At 44.9% G+C, this 18,108-nt stretch overlaps 1 protein-coding gene and 1 long non-coding RNA gene across 11 annotated transcripts; one reads left to right on the top strand and one right to left on the bottom strand.

The window, feature by feature from the left end:
- Positions 1-3,683: 3,683 nt before the first annotated feature.
- On the top strand, positions 3,684-11,892 carry LOC139835317 (uncharacterized). The gene is made up of 4 exons (XR_011751111.1): positions 3,684-3,860; positions 8,504-8,593; positions 8,819-9,067; positions 9,153-11,892. It is a non-coding gene; the product is annotated as an uncharacterized lncRNA (long non-coding RNA).
- LOC127335734 (uncharacterized) lies at positions 4,271-8,368 on the bottom strand. 10 transcript variants are annotated; one of them, XR_011752561.1, is made up of 7 exons: positions 8,105-8,368; positions 7,859-8,006; positions 6,623-6,656; positions 6,413-6,523; positions 6,024-6,132; positions 4,823-5,244; positions 4,271-4,752 (listed from the first exon to the last, which is right to left on the bottom strand). XR_011752561.1 is itself a non-coding variant. In XM_051362462.2 (5 exons), the coding sequence occupies exons 1-5, from the start codon at positions 8,310-8,312 to the stop codon at positions 4,721-4,723; spliced, it is 558 nt and encodes a 185-aa protein (XP_051218422.1). In that variant the 5' UTR covers positions 8,313-8,356; the 3' UTR covers positions 4,271-4,720. The 10 variants fall into 10 exon arrangements, 1 of the variants encoding a protein (XP_051218422.1); XR_011752562.1 differs by having other exon boundaries at positions 4,823-5,237; XR_007872984.2 differs by having other exon boundaries at positions 4,823-5,002; positions 8,105-8,362.
- Positions 11,893-18,108: the final 6,216 nt, after the last annotated feature.

Below are 18,108 nucleotides of genomic sequence, written 5' to 3'. Positions count from 1 at the left end.
TTCATATTTCCCGCGTAGCTTAGCGAAGCTCCGCCGGACTTCTACACCGCCACCGACACCACGCCGTCGTGCTGTCGGATTCAAGAGGAGCTACTACTTCCGCTGCCCGCTGGAACGGGGAGGTGGACGTCGTCTTCATCAACAACCGAACGTGTGACCGAGTACGGAGGTGCTGCCCGTTCGTGGCGCCGGAACCGATCGTGATCAAGATCTTCTACGCGCTTTTGCAAGCGGCAAGTGATCGTCTACCGCAGCAACAAGAGCCTCCTCTTGTAGGCTTTGGAATCTCTTCAAGGGTGAGACTTGATACCCTCTCGTTGCTACCGTCTTCTAGATTGCATCTTGGCTTGGATTGCGTGTTCGCGGTAGGAAAATTTTTGTTTTCTATGCAACGTTATCCTACACGTCTTCCATCTGGAGACCAGCTGGTCAAGCAGCATGGCCCATCGGATGGGAATTGTGCTCTCTGTAGGGACAGAGAGGACTGCGCTCACATTTTCTTTGGCTGCGCCCTAGCAAAGTTTATGTGGGCGGGAGTTCGGGAACTCCTTGGTGACGCATGGAGCCTGGCGGGGACTGGGCAGTTTCTCGCTATCGTCCATGGCCTATCGGGGCCCCTCCGTAGTATAGCATGGTTCACTTTTGCGGCGCAATGCTGGGCCTTATGGAATATTAGGAATAAACTTGCTATCGAAAGGAAACTGATCAATTCTCCGGCTGATGCTATGTTTCAAATGGTGCTATATATGCAGCGATGGAGGGCTCTGGTCAGAACGAAGGACCGAGGGCTGCTTGATGTGACGATGGATGAGATCCGGAAGCTGCAGCAACGGTTGCGGAATGAAGAAACAGGGTGATGCTTGATTGCGGCGTTTCATGTGTTGTACCCCGATAACTTGATACTATTCCGCCCCGTGGGCTGACCGTATGCGTATATTTTCTGTTTGTGTGGTGGGTCTATGTCGTCGTGGTGAACGAGCAGATGCCATGTGATGGCTTAAGTTGGGGCCGAATGGGCGCTAGAGGATTCAGGGGAGGGTTTTTTGATCAGATGGGATGAACTTCCGGATGTTTTCCTCAAGAACTCAGCCAAAGGCGAAGGAAGGAGAAGAAACACACAAGGAAGAACTCTGCTCTAGATCTTTCTCTTCATTGATCTCAACAGGATACAGGTTTGTGCATACATGGTTTCTCTAGTGATTGATCATCGTCCCGTGTACGGGTGTGCCCCCTCTCCTTATATAGGGGAGAGGGTGTCTTACAGAGGAAGAAACCCTAATGGCATCTTTGACTAGACAAACTACTTTACAAAGTTACTTTAATCATAAGTGACACCGGGGTCTTCTTTAATCAGGGAGGCTGACGTCCTCCGGCTTCTTTCAGCGTCACCTTCCTCTTTGGCGCTAGGGCTTCGTTTAAAGCTACTTTGCTTAGCTCATCTTTATCCTCTAGCTCTGAAGAGAATCTTTGACCAGTCTTACCGACATGCTTTTCTTACCAGCAGACCGGTGTCTTCTTTACCCGGTTCCGGTATGCCCCTCCTGGGGATACCGGCTTAGCTTACTTAGCCAAACACTTAACTTTGTGCTCCGGTATAAATATTAAACCGGTATCTTGACGGCTCAAACCATCCGGTTTGGCATGCCTTTGGCATACCGAGGATCGATCCCCCAACAGTCTAGGACCCGTGGTGTTGTAAGAACATACTCGTTGGTGTTGCCGCTTTATTCATAAAACCGAGCCTTTGGCCTTCTGTTTAAAAAAAGATGGCATCGAGATCAGGGAGTTTCCAGGGACAACGTCGTGAGCTTCCTGCATGCTGTGGACGGAAGCGAACGCTATATGGTCTCGGGAACAGCGAGCTTCAAGGGACAGCGTTCCTGACGAGCATGAAGGCGTTGGGCTCACGCTGCGCCACTCGGCGGCACGCCAGCGGCCGCTTCCACCGGGTTCAACAATCCTGACGCCAGCCACGGTGACGGCCCCCTAGTTGATCTTGTTCATGGATAGATCCAGGTTAGACGGGCGCCGGGTTACACCTCCTGCTCTTTCCAGGCTCGCGTTGAAGCGGCAGGTGAGACAACACGCTACTTCGCGGTGTTGCACTGTTGCCGACGCCGAGCTTCCGCCATGTGATGTAGCCAAGTATATTGAGCTGTTGTTGTGCCGCAGACGGATCGTCTTCTTTGCCGTCGTTGTCATGGCCATCTTCTCGCTGGATGAGTTGAGAATTGCATGGTTTTAAATAGCCGGCTAGCCTTTCAGGAGACCTGCCGCTGCGGCTATGCCCGTTGTAGGCTAAATGAGAAACAACCTCTAATAGCCTGCTATAGCCTAAACCTCCTGTATTTTTAATTTATCTTCTCTTTTATTTTTTATTTCTTGTTTTCCGAATTTGCGTTCAGTATAATTAGATAAAACTTGTGAGTTGAATATCTGAATGCTTGTTTGCCTCAATAGTTAAATAAATTGTATCACGAATCGTATTTGAGTCATAGTTTTCCTCTTCTTTTGGTAAGATATGACAAAAATATTTCAAAATTTTGAAAAAAAAGGCTAAATAGAATAGCCCACTATAACCCGGCTATAGCCTTTTATAGCCTCTAAAAAAATTGAGGCTAAATGAGATAGCCCTATTTTAAACTATGGAATTGCGACAATCTAGATACGACCGGACACATATATTGGCCAGCTAGGCTCGTTAGGGTCGGACTATGCTCTTTGGGTGCAAATGTGCGTTGTTCCGGTTGGACTCTGCTATTTGGATGCAAACGTGCTATGTGAGGACTCCGTGTCGGTAGCTGCCTCACGAACAATTTTCTTTCACTTACCGATGGCATGGTGGGTAATTTAAGTTAACTTTAAGGGCAATTTTATGTTGAACGAAAAAATCGCAAGAAACCTTATTTTCTTTATTATTAGGTAGATAGATAGATAGATAGATATAGAAGTATTCTACACTAATTAAAAAGAAGGAACGTGTTTCTTATTCTGCCTACCTCTCAATACGTCTAGATTTTGGTCGTCCTCTTGCTACTCCCGTCCCGCACGCGCCAATGGGCCGTGCTCCACCGCACGCACGCCAAGGATTCCCGTCCTCACCCCCCCCCCCCCCCCCACGCTGCTTCCCCCAAGGCTCCTCGCCCTCGCCGCTGCTGTTCCCCATCTTCTGTAACCCCCGCGACGCGCCGCTGTCGACGCCCCGGAGCGCATCCTCCTCAAGTGGATCGATGGACGCCGCGTGGTGTCTCCTCTTTCCGATTCGTCCTCTGTGGATTCCGCATCGTTAGCGGCCGCTTGATGGCCTCTAAGATGACGCTCTGCCCGAGTGCCCCCACCCCAGCCGCCGGCCGCTGCATCTCGAGGTCCACCCCACCCTCTATCTCGCCCGCCGCCCCATCTCGCGCATTGGTATTCGAGCAGCAGGCAGACTGGCCGGGGTTCAACCCCGACGGTGGCGGGAAGGGGCCATCGGCGGAGGAGGTGGGGCAGAGATAGGCCACCGAGAGCACCTTCATCTTGCCCCGTGGCTGGGCCTCAGCGCCATCATCCTTGTCCAGGGCCTCACGCTTGCTGCCTCTGGTAATTAACATAGAGACTTTGTTCGAGACCTCCGGATATGCCCTCAAGTGTTTATTGCTAACCAGTCTATTTGTATACAGGCAAGCCCACAGATGATCTCAAGTCACGTTTCAAAGGATATCTTGGGAACCAAGCACCTTCAGCTTTGTTTGTATAATTGTTTTACCGGTTGATCTATGATATATAACTAAGATGTTACGTGATCTGCATTAATGGCCTTCATCTAGAAGAGCAGAGCAGCTACCAAATCGCTTCCCTCCATCGCAGACTCGTCGCGGGTATGTAGAGACCCGGCAACCTACGGTCTGATCAGACTATTAATAGAGTACTAGGACAAATGTCCGTGCGTTGCAACGGGAAAAAAATCAACACTGTATAGACCACAGTCTCGGGCGGTGCCAAATAGCCACACCACTGGGATATATCATGATGGCTCATAACCTCGCTAGCCCGGCGTCGATGCCGATGGCATATCAGGAGATGCACTACCACGATCAGAATGGATGCGTTTATCCTAACCCAAACAGAGCTGGTATTCACTGATACATCCTAACACAAATAAACTGAACTTTACTGGCATTGGGCGTACAATGAGTAGTCTCTCTTGCTGTACAATTTGATAAACAATAACATGTAATGAAAATACATGACCGGAAGTACACAACCATGGGAGAAAACATATACTCCGTATCAGTTTATAGCCATCCCTTAATAAAACAACGTCAAACAAAAAGGTTGCACAATTCTGAAAGATATACTCTGTATATCTATGTATATCTATTACTAAGATTTACATCATATATTTCTGTTTCTTATTTTTCCTTGGAACTTTCCAAATAATTCAGGAGCAATGCTATGACAAACTGCGATGTAATAAGAGCTACGAAATTCCAACCAAATAAAAAAACCATGCCTAGTACATCATCTCGCTTCACATTAGTGCAGCAGTGCAGCGCTCACGAACCATTTCTCCGCATTCATCTCGTCCCAAACAAGACTTTACCTTGAAGCAACTGTAAGTCCACTATAATGTGTGCAGCTTGGGGGATGGCACAAACCGCTTAATCTCGGCTAGAAGGGTCGGAAATATATCACGAGATACCACTGAAGGCTTCTTCAGCTCCTAGGTTGCTCACGATCATCCTAAAACCCATGTTCCAAGCAAACCACCTGATATCCAAGAGCCACTTTTAGCAACTGCATCATCAATTCAGAGTTTCAGATAAGGGCACTCACTAACCTTGAATCGGATGCACACTGCGGTATTTAATATTCAGCGGTTATATCTAATATGTGATGCACACTCGTCTGGTTATACTATGAGATCTGATTCTATTCCAGCCATGCAAAGTGACTCCAAGTGCCAAAATCACCGCAAGCACAAAACCATATATTGTTTATTTCTCAAATCCTCAAATCTCTGTAAAACACCAAACACTAAAATTTGTCAACTCGGAACACAAGAATGCAGCATGTTATAAAGCCTGAGCACATTGAACAATGAAATATAGTAAAATAAAACTCTTACCTGACATTGATTTCACCAAAAAGATAAATCCTAGTCTTGCTATTCAAGGGAGGCCATTTGGCAGCACTTCAAAAAAAAATCTAGATTTGCTCGGCAATTCTGTAACGGCACAATATTTACCTGCTGACTGCATGCTTTAGAAAAAAATGTTATACTTATAACCCCTTTTGTCGTGAAATGTTATCAGCCAGATTAGAGACACGTTAGATTAAAAAAATTTGTCCTTCCCCAGGATTGCTTTGCGTTGAGAAGTTCTTTCTAGCATTTTCTATATGTAAAAGGCTTGCATTGTAAAGTGAGAGAATGTGTGTTCTCCCTCCCCAAGTTTCAATATATCTAGAGCTATGAGAAGAGAAATATCCTGTCATTTTGATTTCCCTCGTTCACAAAATTAGACTCCTTTGTTCTCTGTCATGTTCTTCAACTATGGATGATCTTTTTACAACTTCAAATGGACTGCATTATTACCCTTATTTTTCCAACTCAGCATGTGTTATTGCTCCATCTTCCTAAAGCTCATCATGAGGCCCTTCTTCATGTATGGAGCGGTATTCAGTTGGGCTTCACCACATGGAAATTGCAATATGATTAAATCAGGAAAGAGGGCTACTACATGCCAACAACCAGTGAACAAGGCATCATCCCCGGATCCCGTTCATGCCTCCCATATAAGTTAGGAAACATAATGCACACATTCACATTCGAAGGTCTTTGGCAAAACATAATGCAAACACAGTATTTACGTAGATCTATCTCTTGTAGTATAAGCATGTAAAATTCCAATTATTTAAAACGCAGTGGCCAAAAATATACTGAATGCGGAGTGACATGTTCATGCTTCTAGAGAAAATGAAGAGCGAAATGAGTTGGCCAGAAGCATATAATGCACTGCTAATAAATCAATAAGATATACCTGGAAGGGTCAAACCACGGAATGGAGTAACCATGAGGACATTAGTGGTTTTCCAATGATGGTGCTGCCCCAGGCTAATCATGTTGCTGCTCCGAATAACCAGCGTCAACTGAGGAATACGATAAAAATCATGAATAATATATTTATCTACGAGAAAAACTATTGCCTAATTAAGATTTCCCTAATGTCACACTGATATCTCACTAAGCTACTGAAATATCTTATCAAGCTCACTGTAAAGTATTTTAATTAGCAGGTATAATTGATAGTAGTGGAAGCCAAAATAAATACATAGATCTATTGTGAAATGGCTTCCATACAGGAATACATAAGTTAGAACATATCCGGTCTTTTTGAATAATAGGAAATAATGTAGCATTAAAACTAACCATTTACTTATTTTAGTCCTTGTTATGGATGAAAAACTGGGCCATTATCTGCCAAAGACGACCAGAAAGCTTACAAATCGCACATCTATATATGAACCTATTTTGAGAAGGCTTATGACAAACATATATTAGAGACCTTGACTGAGATTTAACTCAATAAAATAGCTAAAGCTTGAAAGTATATCCATTTCCGAAAGGCTCTCATCTTACCTCTGTTCGGTTATTTTCCTTCATCGACAGCACCCTGGAGTGAAATAGATCCCATAGGAGTTAGTAATCAACAACCATTATATAGCAACATAAAACTGCTAAAAACAGAGGAAATGCACCATCAGGGCTATCAGCAATGCTAAGTCTTCTGAACAACAACTGTCAGCAACCAACCACATACTGTGTGTGCTCTATTTGCCCATGGATCAGTATTGTACAAGTAATGATCACATTAAGTAATGGTTGTATATCTGCATCTTCACACTTGTAACAGGGGCGTAAGCACTATCACAACTGGTTGATCTCATGGTTATTTCACCCAACTATATGCAAATCCTGAGTGAAGGAAACAAATGTTTTTTGCTTACGTCCTCACAAGTCCTGGAAGATGGCTGGTAGCTAGTCACCATCATCAGTAATCTACCTAGGTGAGTTTCAGGCTGCAAGGAGCTGCTCATAAGCGTGGGATGAGGGGAACCCGAGCATGTAAACATGATAGGAGTCATCCCTGACTCGCTGCCAATCACATGTGGGTACAAGTAGACACCGCGGCGTTCATCGATCATTTGCATATAATCGCTTGTCAGGCTCACAGCACAAGACTACGTAGAATTGATTGTTCATGAAACTGGATTTAGTGAAGCTTGCTACAACCGTACAAGTAGACTCAGGTGAATAATGAATTACTGATGTTGAGGTGAAGCTAAGACTCTGAACATATCATTTGTGCGTAATACTTTTCACAGCACAACTCTGGCTAGACCTAGGTTGTTCATGCTACTATTAGTTGAAGCCTTCTACAACAGTAAGTTAGCTTATGTGAATACTGAACTACTGATACTTAGGTGCAGTGCTAGCGTGCAGGTACTTCGGTGATATTAAGAACAAATAAGGACGCCAAGAGTAATACGACGATGCATATCTAGCAAGCATCAAAGCAAACAAACTTTAAACAGGGGTAACGAACCTAAGACAGCGTTTATTTTTCCAAGGACCTAAGCAAAATAACTAATTTAAGATATCAGATTGTAGGGACAGAAATCTGAAGAAAAAACACCATGACTGTAGGAGCATTTCCTGCACGAACGAAATATGAAACCTGGGTCGAATTCTGCGTAATGACATTCAGAAGTTACAGATCTAACGAACCCCGAGAAAGAATCAGCATCAATAGCGAAATTATACATCTAGAACGGCCCTAGTAAAGGGAGGAGAGGAAAAGGGGACTGAGCAAACCTGGATCCCGGCGCGAGAGGAGCGGGACACGGGCGCCTTCTTCTTGTCCTTGTCCTTGTCGGCGGATCCCTTGGCCGCCGTCGTCTTTGCCGCGAGCAGACCCTTGCCTCCCTTCCCGGCCATCTCTCTCCGCCACAGAACCTTCTACCTGCATAAGCACAACCAGTTGTGAGCACAAGGCCCGTTAGCAAAACATCAAGAACGCAAGAGATGCTCAATTCAACGAACGCAGATCCGCCGCCTTACCTCGCTTCCTCACTCGTATGTTGCTCTGGTAGAAGCTTTGGAACGGAAGAAGGCTCGCGTGCTGTCTCGCTGTTTTACTCGAGGACGACGCGCTCCGGGGCGTCGACGGCGGCGCGTCGCGGAGGATGCAGGCGGCGCGTCGCGGAGGAGGCAGGAGACGTTCCCAAAGATGTGGGCGGTGATGCTCGTGCGGTGGAGGGCGGCCCATATTGGTACGGCCCAGGTAGGCCCGTGCGGAGCGGGTGTACGACGAGGACGACCAATCGGGGTTTGACGTATTGACAGAATAAGGAACCTGTTCCTCCTTTTTAAGTAGTGTAGATTATGAGCTATGTTAAGCTTCAAGTATATCATTTGTACCTTATTTAACTTGTCTCCAATTTTTTTTGTACTGTACAGCCCATGATGGCACCGTTGGAAAGCTTTGCTCAGAGTGTAGGATCAACAACAACAATAACACTTGAACATGATGCTGAGAGCAGTTTAAAGGTACATCTTCTGTTAACTTTTTAAATTGGATCTCAGTTTACCATATCACTTCATCTATCCCATGTCTATAATTTTAATAGGGTGTGACCTGGTCCGGGACACCTGATTGTGATAGTTACATGACACCAAAGAAATCCAGTAGCCTCCCATTTTGTGGAAGTACTGTGTAATGCTCAATCTGGCTCCATCATTATATATACTTATAGATACATCTGTATTTTGCAGGGGTCAACATATGAGCCTGAGTGCGACGATAGCTTGCAGCCCAGGATTGGAATGTTTTTTGATAGCTGGGAGGACGGAGAGGCGTTTTACACAAGATATGCACATGAGGTCGGGTTCTCAATTCGTAGATTTACACAACACAAAGGTGGTCATGGTGCATCGGTGTGGAAGCGTTTTATTTGCACAAGGCAAGGATGGAGGGAAGAGAAATATATTCCAGCCAGCCAAGTAAATAAGCCTAGGAGGAAGGTGCCTACTCACTGCGAGAACAAACCTTTTCAGTTTGATAAATGTTGACACTCTGTTTCATTGACAGGAAGACATTTTTTTTCAGTTTCGTTGTGCGATAAGGGGGTCAAGAAGCTGCCTCGCGCAGGTCCAATCCAGGCCTATCCACATGATCATTATTCGCTTTTTCCCCTTCCAGCGTGCTGTTTAGTTTTGATTTCTCATGGATCCATGGAGGTACTGCAGTCTTCTGCCAAATTTAGGCATAACTTAACAATAGACCTGTTATCGCCTCACATTTGGGTTAATTCAATTAAAGATATGCTTAGATAGTCCAAACAGCCATGGTATATGGGTGCAGCTGTGCAACTCATCATTTAGTGTCTAGAGTTTACAAGTGCACAACATTATATCACAATCATTCTACAAGTACATAGTATCAAACATATATTTGACCAATTCTGTTCGTTGTTGGTTGGCTCGTGGGCAGGTGCTCAGAGCAATTCAGATAAGCAGTGGTCTGTTTATTTCATAAAAATATTTATCTTATAGACATGATCAAGGAGTATCGCAAATATAGTATTGCATCACACTTAACTTTAGCCCTTCAAACCATGTCCATTCTGTAATTTAGAACGAACAGGCATGCGAGGAGAGCACTGGAACTCTTACTGCTATAGTAACATGTTTATTGGTCTGAATATGGTTATTGGTCTGAATATTTATCTTATAGTTCTTGACATGGTCTGAATATGGTTATTGGTAAGTCATAAACCTCACAATAATCTGGACAGACTTGCGATGGAAGCTACTCTCGACATGACTCATACAGTACTCTGACCATGATATTGTTATTACTGTTTGACTGATACAGGGAGAACTAAGGTTGCTTTTAGGGAATATTTTGGGTTTAGAAATATTTTTCATAGCTATTAATTAATATATTAGACGGTACTATAATTTGAGTTTCACTAACCGAGTGAACTCTTGGCATCAGTAACCCCAGAATGCTACCATGTCCTACCAAGAAGCCTGATACGTGTAATAGTTGTAAGTATCTGTTGTTTGAACATAAAAATATAGTCCAGTATTATGGGACTGACAAGGTATATTCAGCACTCCTTTTGATGTTGCTTGATTCAAGAAATTTTTATTTAAATAATCATTGTTTGTGTACATTAGCAATGATGCTCAAAACTAAAATGCATGAAGAAGCAAAACTCTACATTTTTATTGAGCTTATTACAAAAGGTTATCATTCATCTCTCTATCAGAAGTATAAACTGTGAGATTCACAAGTCTTTGCATACACAAGGAAGATTCTCAATGGATTAGATCTCCCCACAGGTAACTGATTTATGTTCGAAATATCAGTTCTTACAATTCTATAGCCCAATAAAGTTGTCCTTTGAACCACATTTTCAATAATGAATAATGTGGAGCAGGAAGTATGAGTTTTTGATCCCATATGTTATACACTTAAATGTGAATATCACAACATATGAGAGAGCAAACATTTTCCCCCGATTGGCATGAGTTTTGGTGTCCAATAGAAACATAGAGTGAAAAAAGTAGACGGGGGTAACTGAATTAGAAGCGTTGAACTGCCGATCAGCATTATTATGATTCCATAGGATTTCTATGGATTTTTCCATTGACATTTACTATTTCAACCCCATGTTAGACGAAGCTTGGGATAAAAACATTTCTCTTAATGTTGGTACAAGGCAAAAGGGAAAGCCTGAAAAGGTGATTTTGTAGTAGCAGATTACAGTATAAGGAGGCTTGCACAATGTAACTATTTCAACTAGAACAACAATTTGCACAGTTTGGACATACTCCTGTTTTTCAACATAGTAGTACGTCAAATCTTTAAGCAACTCTAGCTAACCAGAGTATTGGCGCATCATTAGCTACTTCAGGAAAGACTAAATACTCTTGGATGTTAGATAAATTCAAATTATTACACAACTATTTATTTATATCCAAGTTACAACTATTTTGATTGATTACCAAGTGTTGGTGTACTATACTCTTCAGCTCTTCAGAACTTTGTGAAGTTGAGTGAACTACTACGAGAAGAAAATTATGGAGACAATACTCAGTATCTGATTCAATATCGATGAGCTTCGGGATGTCAAGTGCAAAACTCTGGAGATTGATTTCATTGTCATGCAATATTGAAGGATCCAGGTTTGTTGACACATTAAATTTCCGCTGTTTTTCTTATGGTGACATTAGCCATTTGTCGGAACCGTAGTCACACTCGCTTATTTTTTTCCTTTTACTTTTTACCCTTTTTTTCTTTTTCTTCCTTTTTTTCTTTTCTTTCTTTCAAATTGTTTTTGTTCTCTTTTCTGTTGGGTTTCATATCTATCCTACCCTAACTTGCTTGAGAAAAAGGATTTGATGTTATTGTTGTTGTTTGCTTATGGTGACATCCTATTATGAATGGATCATCAGTTGTGTTATTTGCACTACCATGACCCCATCGATAATTCTACATGATTTTAAGTCAAGTTCTGCACACAAACCAGCAACGAAGCTAGAGTACTGGAGCTGAAGGTTGAGGCGACTAGCACACACAGAGAAGGAGAAACGAGTGGAAATATGAGGCGAAGACAGTATTTTTTTTGGGGATAACATTGGAGCGACAGGAGCTGGTGATGTTGAGCTGCATTGGCTCCGGTATATGTGTGGCAGCGACATTCATGTTAATATATTTCTAGATAAAAATCTGGATCACTCTTATACCGACATTGGAGAATATATTTCATGAAGTTAAGTGAGATCTATTTAAATTTATGAATTTCTTTGTTTCCTTAGCTTTGCATCGGTTATGGTAATTTGTTACTCTCTGCGGTTGTGGACCTGTTCCCAATCTCGTATGTAAATGTTGCAACATTTTATCAATGGATGATATTCCAATTATATATGGGATGTTCTTCTGCCACAATTTTTTTTTGCAAGATCTTTTTTTTGAGGAAGTAACCACGTGTTCATATCAAAGACCAAGTACAAACGGACCACACACACGTAGTACAAACCAGAAGGACCTAGAGACACAGGTGTCCTTGGAACTTTGCACAAAGACCCCCCAAAGAAAGAAAAAACATTTCAGCTCTTGGAGACCCTTGCACACATCAGCATCGCTGCTCGTCATCCACCGCCGTCGCCGCAGCACTGTTGGAGGGAAGGAAGAAGAGCCACCAACACACCAGCATCCGCCGAAGCACCATAGCTGAATCAGCGTTGTGAGCCGACTTTGCAGCCCGCTGTTGAACGCCGGAGCCGAAACCTTGGGGCACGTCGGCCGGGGAGCATCCCCGTGTTCGACGGACTGCAGATCCGCCGTCTCCTCCCAACGAAGAAGGAGATTGAGGCGAGACCTACCCACCACATACCGCAAACCCTGCTCCAAGAGCACATGATCCCGCAGGTCGCCGTCGTCGCTACAAGAAGTGGTAGCCGCCGCCGGCCGGTTCACTCCTGTAGAACCTCCCGGGCCCTCGAGCTGTGCTGAAGGAAACACTACCGAGACGGAGGCAGACCCGGAGGACAAAAGGCACTGGCTGGGTCGCCGCTGCCGTCTCACCGACCCAGACCCACCACAAAGATCTCGCTGGCCAAAACTGGCCGACAAGAAGACTCTGCCACCAGCTCGCTGGCTCCACCGCAAAGGAGAACGCCGGAGTGGGGAACGAGCTGTAGCACACACACCCCGACGCGGCGCCGCCTCCACCACCAGCACGATGCCCCCAGGAGACCTAGCCCTACACCTATTTTTTTGGAAGATCGATAGGGAGGGATCTCACTAAGGAGATAGTTGCACATGAAAGGATTGTTTGTTCCAACTAAGACAAAAACCAAAGCCAACGCTTCTTTGTTTAGTAGGGAGGGTAAATGTATGAGTAGAAGGAATAATCTATAGAGGTGGTGTTTATTTTATCTGTTTTATCCCGTGGCAATGCACGAGCATTTTTACTAGTACAACAACAAAAGTTTTGAGATGGAATGCGCACTCAGCCGGTGCAACTGTGCAAGAGATCCCATAAAGGCCCGAGAAGCTCCCAGCCACACTCAGCACAACACCGAGCATGAAGGCGCTCATGATTCTTATTGCAATAACGCGATTCGGCAATGAGTCTAAGTCATGTATAAAAAGTAACATATACTTACAATAACGTATTAAAAATATATAATCTGATATAAATTGATATGAAACTGATTATTGTTTTCCCCGGTAATAAAATAAAAACCCGAGGCTTTGGCCTCCCCGAATTTTGCTACGAGCGATATGAGCTAACAGCTCTGATGTTGCCTAGTCTCTCGATTCCTCATCTTTCTACTTTCTAGATATTTATTCGATTAAAGGAGGGATAGAGTTGTTATGGCACGGTACTAATTTTCGTGGAAGGTTTGAATTCAACGCAGTATATAGAAGCAAAGGTAGAGCTGGTGTGGGAAATATCGTGCATGATCGTGCTTGGACAGTACTGGGCGTCCCCGGGGATTTGATTTCCTAGCCCCGGGTTCCTGTGCTGATACGTGTCCTTCTTTACTGCTGGGTAGCAAAAAAATAGTTTTTGCTTTAATATAGTATAAAAGGTTCACCTATGAAATAAAAGAAAAAAACTTGAGCTCGCCAGACACATCATCGGATACTCGCCGGAGGGCTCCTAGCCAAAAAAAAAAAGTGCTATTGTAGCAAAATGGTTATCGTTGGATACATTGATGGGGAACTCGCCGGGGAACTCATCGGAGACGTCGCCGGAGACTCACCGAATTTGCAATTGTAGCAACATCGGAAAAAAAAGTAGCAAAAAACTAATTCATATGTTGTAAATCCACGGAACATATGGCCGCCAAATCCCCAAAACGCAAATCCTGCACGCAACAACAAATAACACCATTGGAAGCAACCCCGACCACCGTTGGTAGCATCGCAGTGTGTCGTTTGCAACACCCCACGCCATCGACCAATATAGCATCATTGCCAACCTATTGTAGCACCATCGTCGACCTAGGGTAGCACCTCCAGTGTACACATCATCACATGGAAAGGAAAAGAGAAGGACGGCAGCATCAATGAAATTAGGCTAATTGGAATACCGCGCGCTGGCAGCCATGGCCACCGTGCTCTTCCAGGCGGCGCGTTTGTTGACGTCCCTGGCCGCGCGCAGGGAAGGCGGAGCTCGGTGTGGGCGCCGACGAGGACGCGACGCAACGGCTACAAGAGGAGGAAGTCGAGGGAGGAGGCAGCGGCATGCAGGGGAGGCGAACCTCGGTGTGGGCCTACGAAGGTGCGACGGCTCTGGGCAGACGGCCAGCAACGAGGGCGGGGTGGCTGCAGTAGGAGGAGGAGACTGCGTCGGAGAGGAGGCGCCTGACGACGAGGGTGGGGCAGCTACAGGAGGAGGAGGTAGGGGGAGGCGGCGGCCGCGCGCATGGGAGTTGGATCTCTGCGTAGAGGGTCGACTACGGCGCGGAATCTACAGTGAGGCTGCCGGCGACGGCGACGCGCCGGTAGACGGCGGCTCTCTCATAGGGAAACAGAACCGAAAGGCTATAGATAGAAGAAGAAATAAAAAAAAAAGAAGGAAAAGGGACGTGGAGCCCACGCACGTAGACTTGTCGCTAGCAGTTCGCTCCCACACGATGGATCGGATGGAACGGCCACCAACCCGGAGGTTGCGCAGCGCGTGATCCTCCGGGGGAAGCCAATCATTTTCCATCGTGTTTTCGCATGCTCCCAAACTGGCATTTGCTTGCTTTCAGGACTCACTCATAGTTTGGTTGCAACCATTCTCTTCCATTTTTATCTATACTCGCTTGAATGTTCTTCTTTCTTTGTAACACAAAATCAGCTCTTGGATCCAGCCATGAGCATCCACCAGTTGGCACGCTATATTATTTGCATCGATCAGAGATACGGCCAGCTCTTTACCAACTGCCCGCGGTTGCATCGATCATTCTGTACTCCGAGTATTCTGGAGCTTTACTTGCGACTATTAATGCGTGTAAGACTTAGCTATAGATATTATACATCGTGCTCCGTGCAGGACACCACAAGATCATAAAAAAAAATCAGTTACTGATCCTCACGACAAAACAACAACCAGGCATAAACGCACATTGCTGACCTAAAAAAGATTCTAAATCTTTGGTTGGCGAGTGCTTCGGTGTCCCCGCTTGACTCCATGGTTCTAAATAATTGGAGCTGCTTTAGTTTTTTTTTTATCTATAAAGCTGCTCCAGCTTTTGGTACAAATACGTGAGAGTTGGTTCCGCGGAACAGGAAACACGAAGCGGCTATTTATTTACGTCTCACTACCACAGATAAGTGACCAACACGTTACGCACTTCTTATCTTTCTCCCCCTCCTCGGCAACGGAAATTTTCTGGAAAGAAACTAATTCATACGGAGCAAAGAATTAAGTTGATAGCACATGGTAACATGTTCGTGTGGTTCGTAGCAATACGAAGATCAGAAAAGATCAAAAGCTTGCTCCACCTCGGGACCTGATCCGTGTGTGGCGATTGATTTCGTGATTAACCCACACATGCACTTGGGGGTAATAAAAATAATCGGCGGATTGAAGCTGCGACGACTCGATACCGAGATGGAATCGATCTCAGGGCGGCAAGGTACGAAAACAGCAGCAGCAGAGAGACCGGCCGGAATTTAGATGGCGCGAGAGAGGAGGGGGAGATAGATAAGACGTGAGTAACGTTCTGGTCACTTATCGGTGGCAGTGAGATGTAAATAAACAGCCGCTCAGTGTTTCCTGTTACGCGGAATCAACTCCCACGTATTTGTAAAAAAGCTAGAGTAGCTCCATAGATAAAAAAAAACCTGAAGCAGCTACAATTTTTCGGAACCATGGAGCTAAGGGGGGACACCGAAGCACTCCTCTCTTTGGTTAGCGTCTGTCATTACTGTCGCACATGTCCAAATCACCTATGATGAGAACCTTCTCATAGCGCCTTTCTGGTATGATAACTTGCATTTTTTGTCTTGTTAGGGGAAAACGAGAAAACCTTGTCTAGCGAGGCTGACAACCGAAACAAGAGTGACAACGATGAGCTGAAGATCCGGCTTCTAGAACTCAAGGAGTTGATCTAGGTCGAGAAGGAGAAAAGTTTTGTCCTTTTTAAAGGGAAAGATGATTTGAAAGACTGATATCTTCCTCAGATCGACCAACTCAAGCGTGATATTGCGGAAAAATAGAAACTGGCAGACTCCTTAGATGGCTTGGTTAAGGGAGTGTGAACCGCTGCGCTGCCGTCGCTAATGGTGGTACAGTGATCCATGCTCCTTTGGCTATTGGCATCCCCCTTGACCTTGGGATCGCCTTAGCAGCCTCTTTACTGTCATTTCCAAGGTGTTGAAAAGAGGAATCGTGTTTGAAGAAGACCGGATTGGGTGTGGAGGTTCTATCTCGCATGGTCATATCGAGTCGAGAGTCGGTGTAGATTCCAGGGAGTGCTTTTTTCTGATAAAGAGCATATATTAATATCGCGGAGACACCAATTATACAGGAGGATGCTGTTGGAGATATGCCCAAGAGGCAATAATAAAATGGTTATTATAATATCTTTGTGTTTATTATAAATGTTTGCATACCATGCTATAATTGTATTAACCGAAACATTGATACATGTGTGTTATGTAAACAACAAGGAGTCCCTAGTAAGCCTCTTGTATAACTAGCTTGTTGATTAATGGATGATCATGGTTTCGTGATCATGAACATTGGATGTTATTAATAACAAGGTTATGTCATTGGTTGAATAATATAATGGACACACACCCAAATGAGCGTAGCATAAGATCAAGTCATTAAGTTCAATTTGCTATAAGCTTTCGATACATAGTTGCCTTAGTCCTTCGACCATGAGATCATGTAAATCACTTACACCGGAAGGGTACTTTGATTACATCAAACGCCATTGCGTAAATGGGTGGTTATAAAGATGGGATTAAGTATTCGGAAAGTGTGAGTTGAGGCATATGGATCAATAGTGGGATTTGTCCATCCTGATGACGGATAGATATACTCTGGGCCCTCTCGGTGGAATGTCGTCTAATTAGCTTGCAAGCATATGATTGGATCATAAGAGATGACATACCACGGTACGAGTAAAGAGTACTTGTCAGTAACGAGGTTGAACAAGGTATGGAGATACCGATGATCAAACCTCGGACAAGTAAAATATCGTGTGACAAAGCGAATTGGCAATGTATGTAAATGGTTCAATCGATCACTAAGTTATCGTTGAATATGTGGGAGCCATTATGGATCTCCAGATCCCGCTATTGGTTATTGCTCGGAGAAGAGTCTCGACCATGTCTGCATAGTTCGCGAACCGTAGGGTGACACGCTTAAGGTTCGATGTCGCATAAGTAGATTCAGAATATGAGATGGAGTCCGAATTTTTGTTCGGAGTCTCGGATGGGATCCAGGACATCACGAGGAGGTCCGGAATGGTCCGGAGAATAAGATTCATATAAGGGAAGTTATTTTCTGGGGTTCGGGAAAAAGTCCGGTGTTTTGACCGGAGCTTCTAGAAGGTTCTAGAGGGCCACCAGTGGGACCACCACCCCGGGAGAGGCCACATAGGCGCCACATGGCATAGTGGGTCCTGCTCACTATGACATGTGGACCTAGGCCGGCCCACCCGTAGAGATAGAATCTATCTCTAATTTAAATGGATTAAATTTAGAGATAGAATCTATCTCAAGATTAAAGTGTTTAAATGAAGAGATAAAGGGGAAGACTTGGGGGGGAAGACTTCCCCCCTCATGCGCCGGCCAAAGGAAGAGGTGGGGCCAGAGGAAACCCTAGGCCGACCCCTCCCCCTATATAAAGAGGGGAGAGGGTGGCCGGCCACCACACCCCTCATCCAACCCTAGCCGCCCCCCTCTCTTCCTCCTCCATACGATGTGCAGGCTTAGGCGAAGCCCTGCAGAAATTCTTCGCCACCACCACCACGCCGTCGTGCTGCTGGGATTCCGTGGAGATCTACCACACCTCCGCTGCCCGCTGGAACGGGGAGAG

This window comes from Lolium perenne, chromosome 2 (assembly GCF_019359855.2).
Source record: "Lolium perenne isolate Kyuss_39 chromosome 2, Kyuss_2.0, whole genome shotgun sequence".
Taxonomy (NCBI): Eukaryota; Viridiplantae; Streptophyta; class Magnoliopsida; order Poales; family Poaceae; genus Lolium; species Lolium perenne.
The sequence above is the reverse complement of the archived record's forward strand: the minus strand, read 5'-3'. Positions and strand labels throughout refer to the sequence as shown.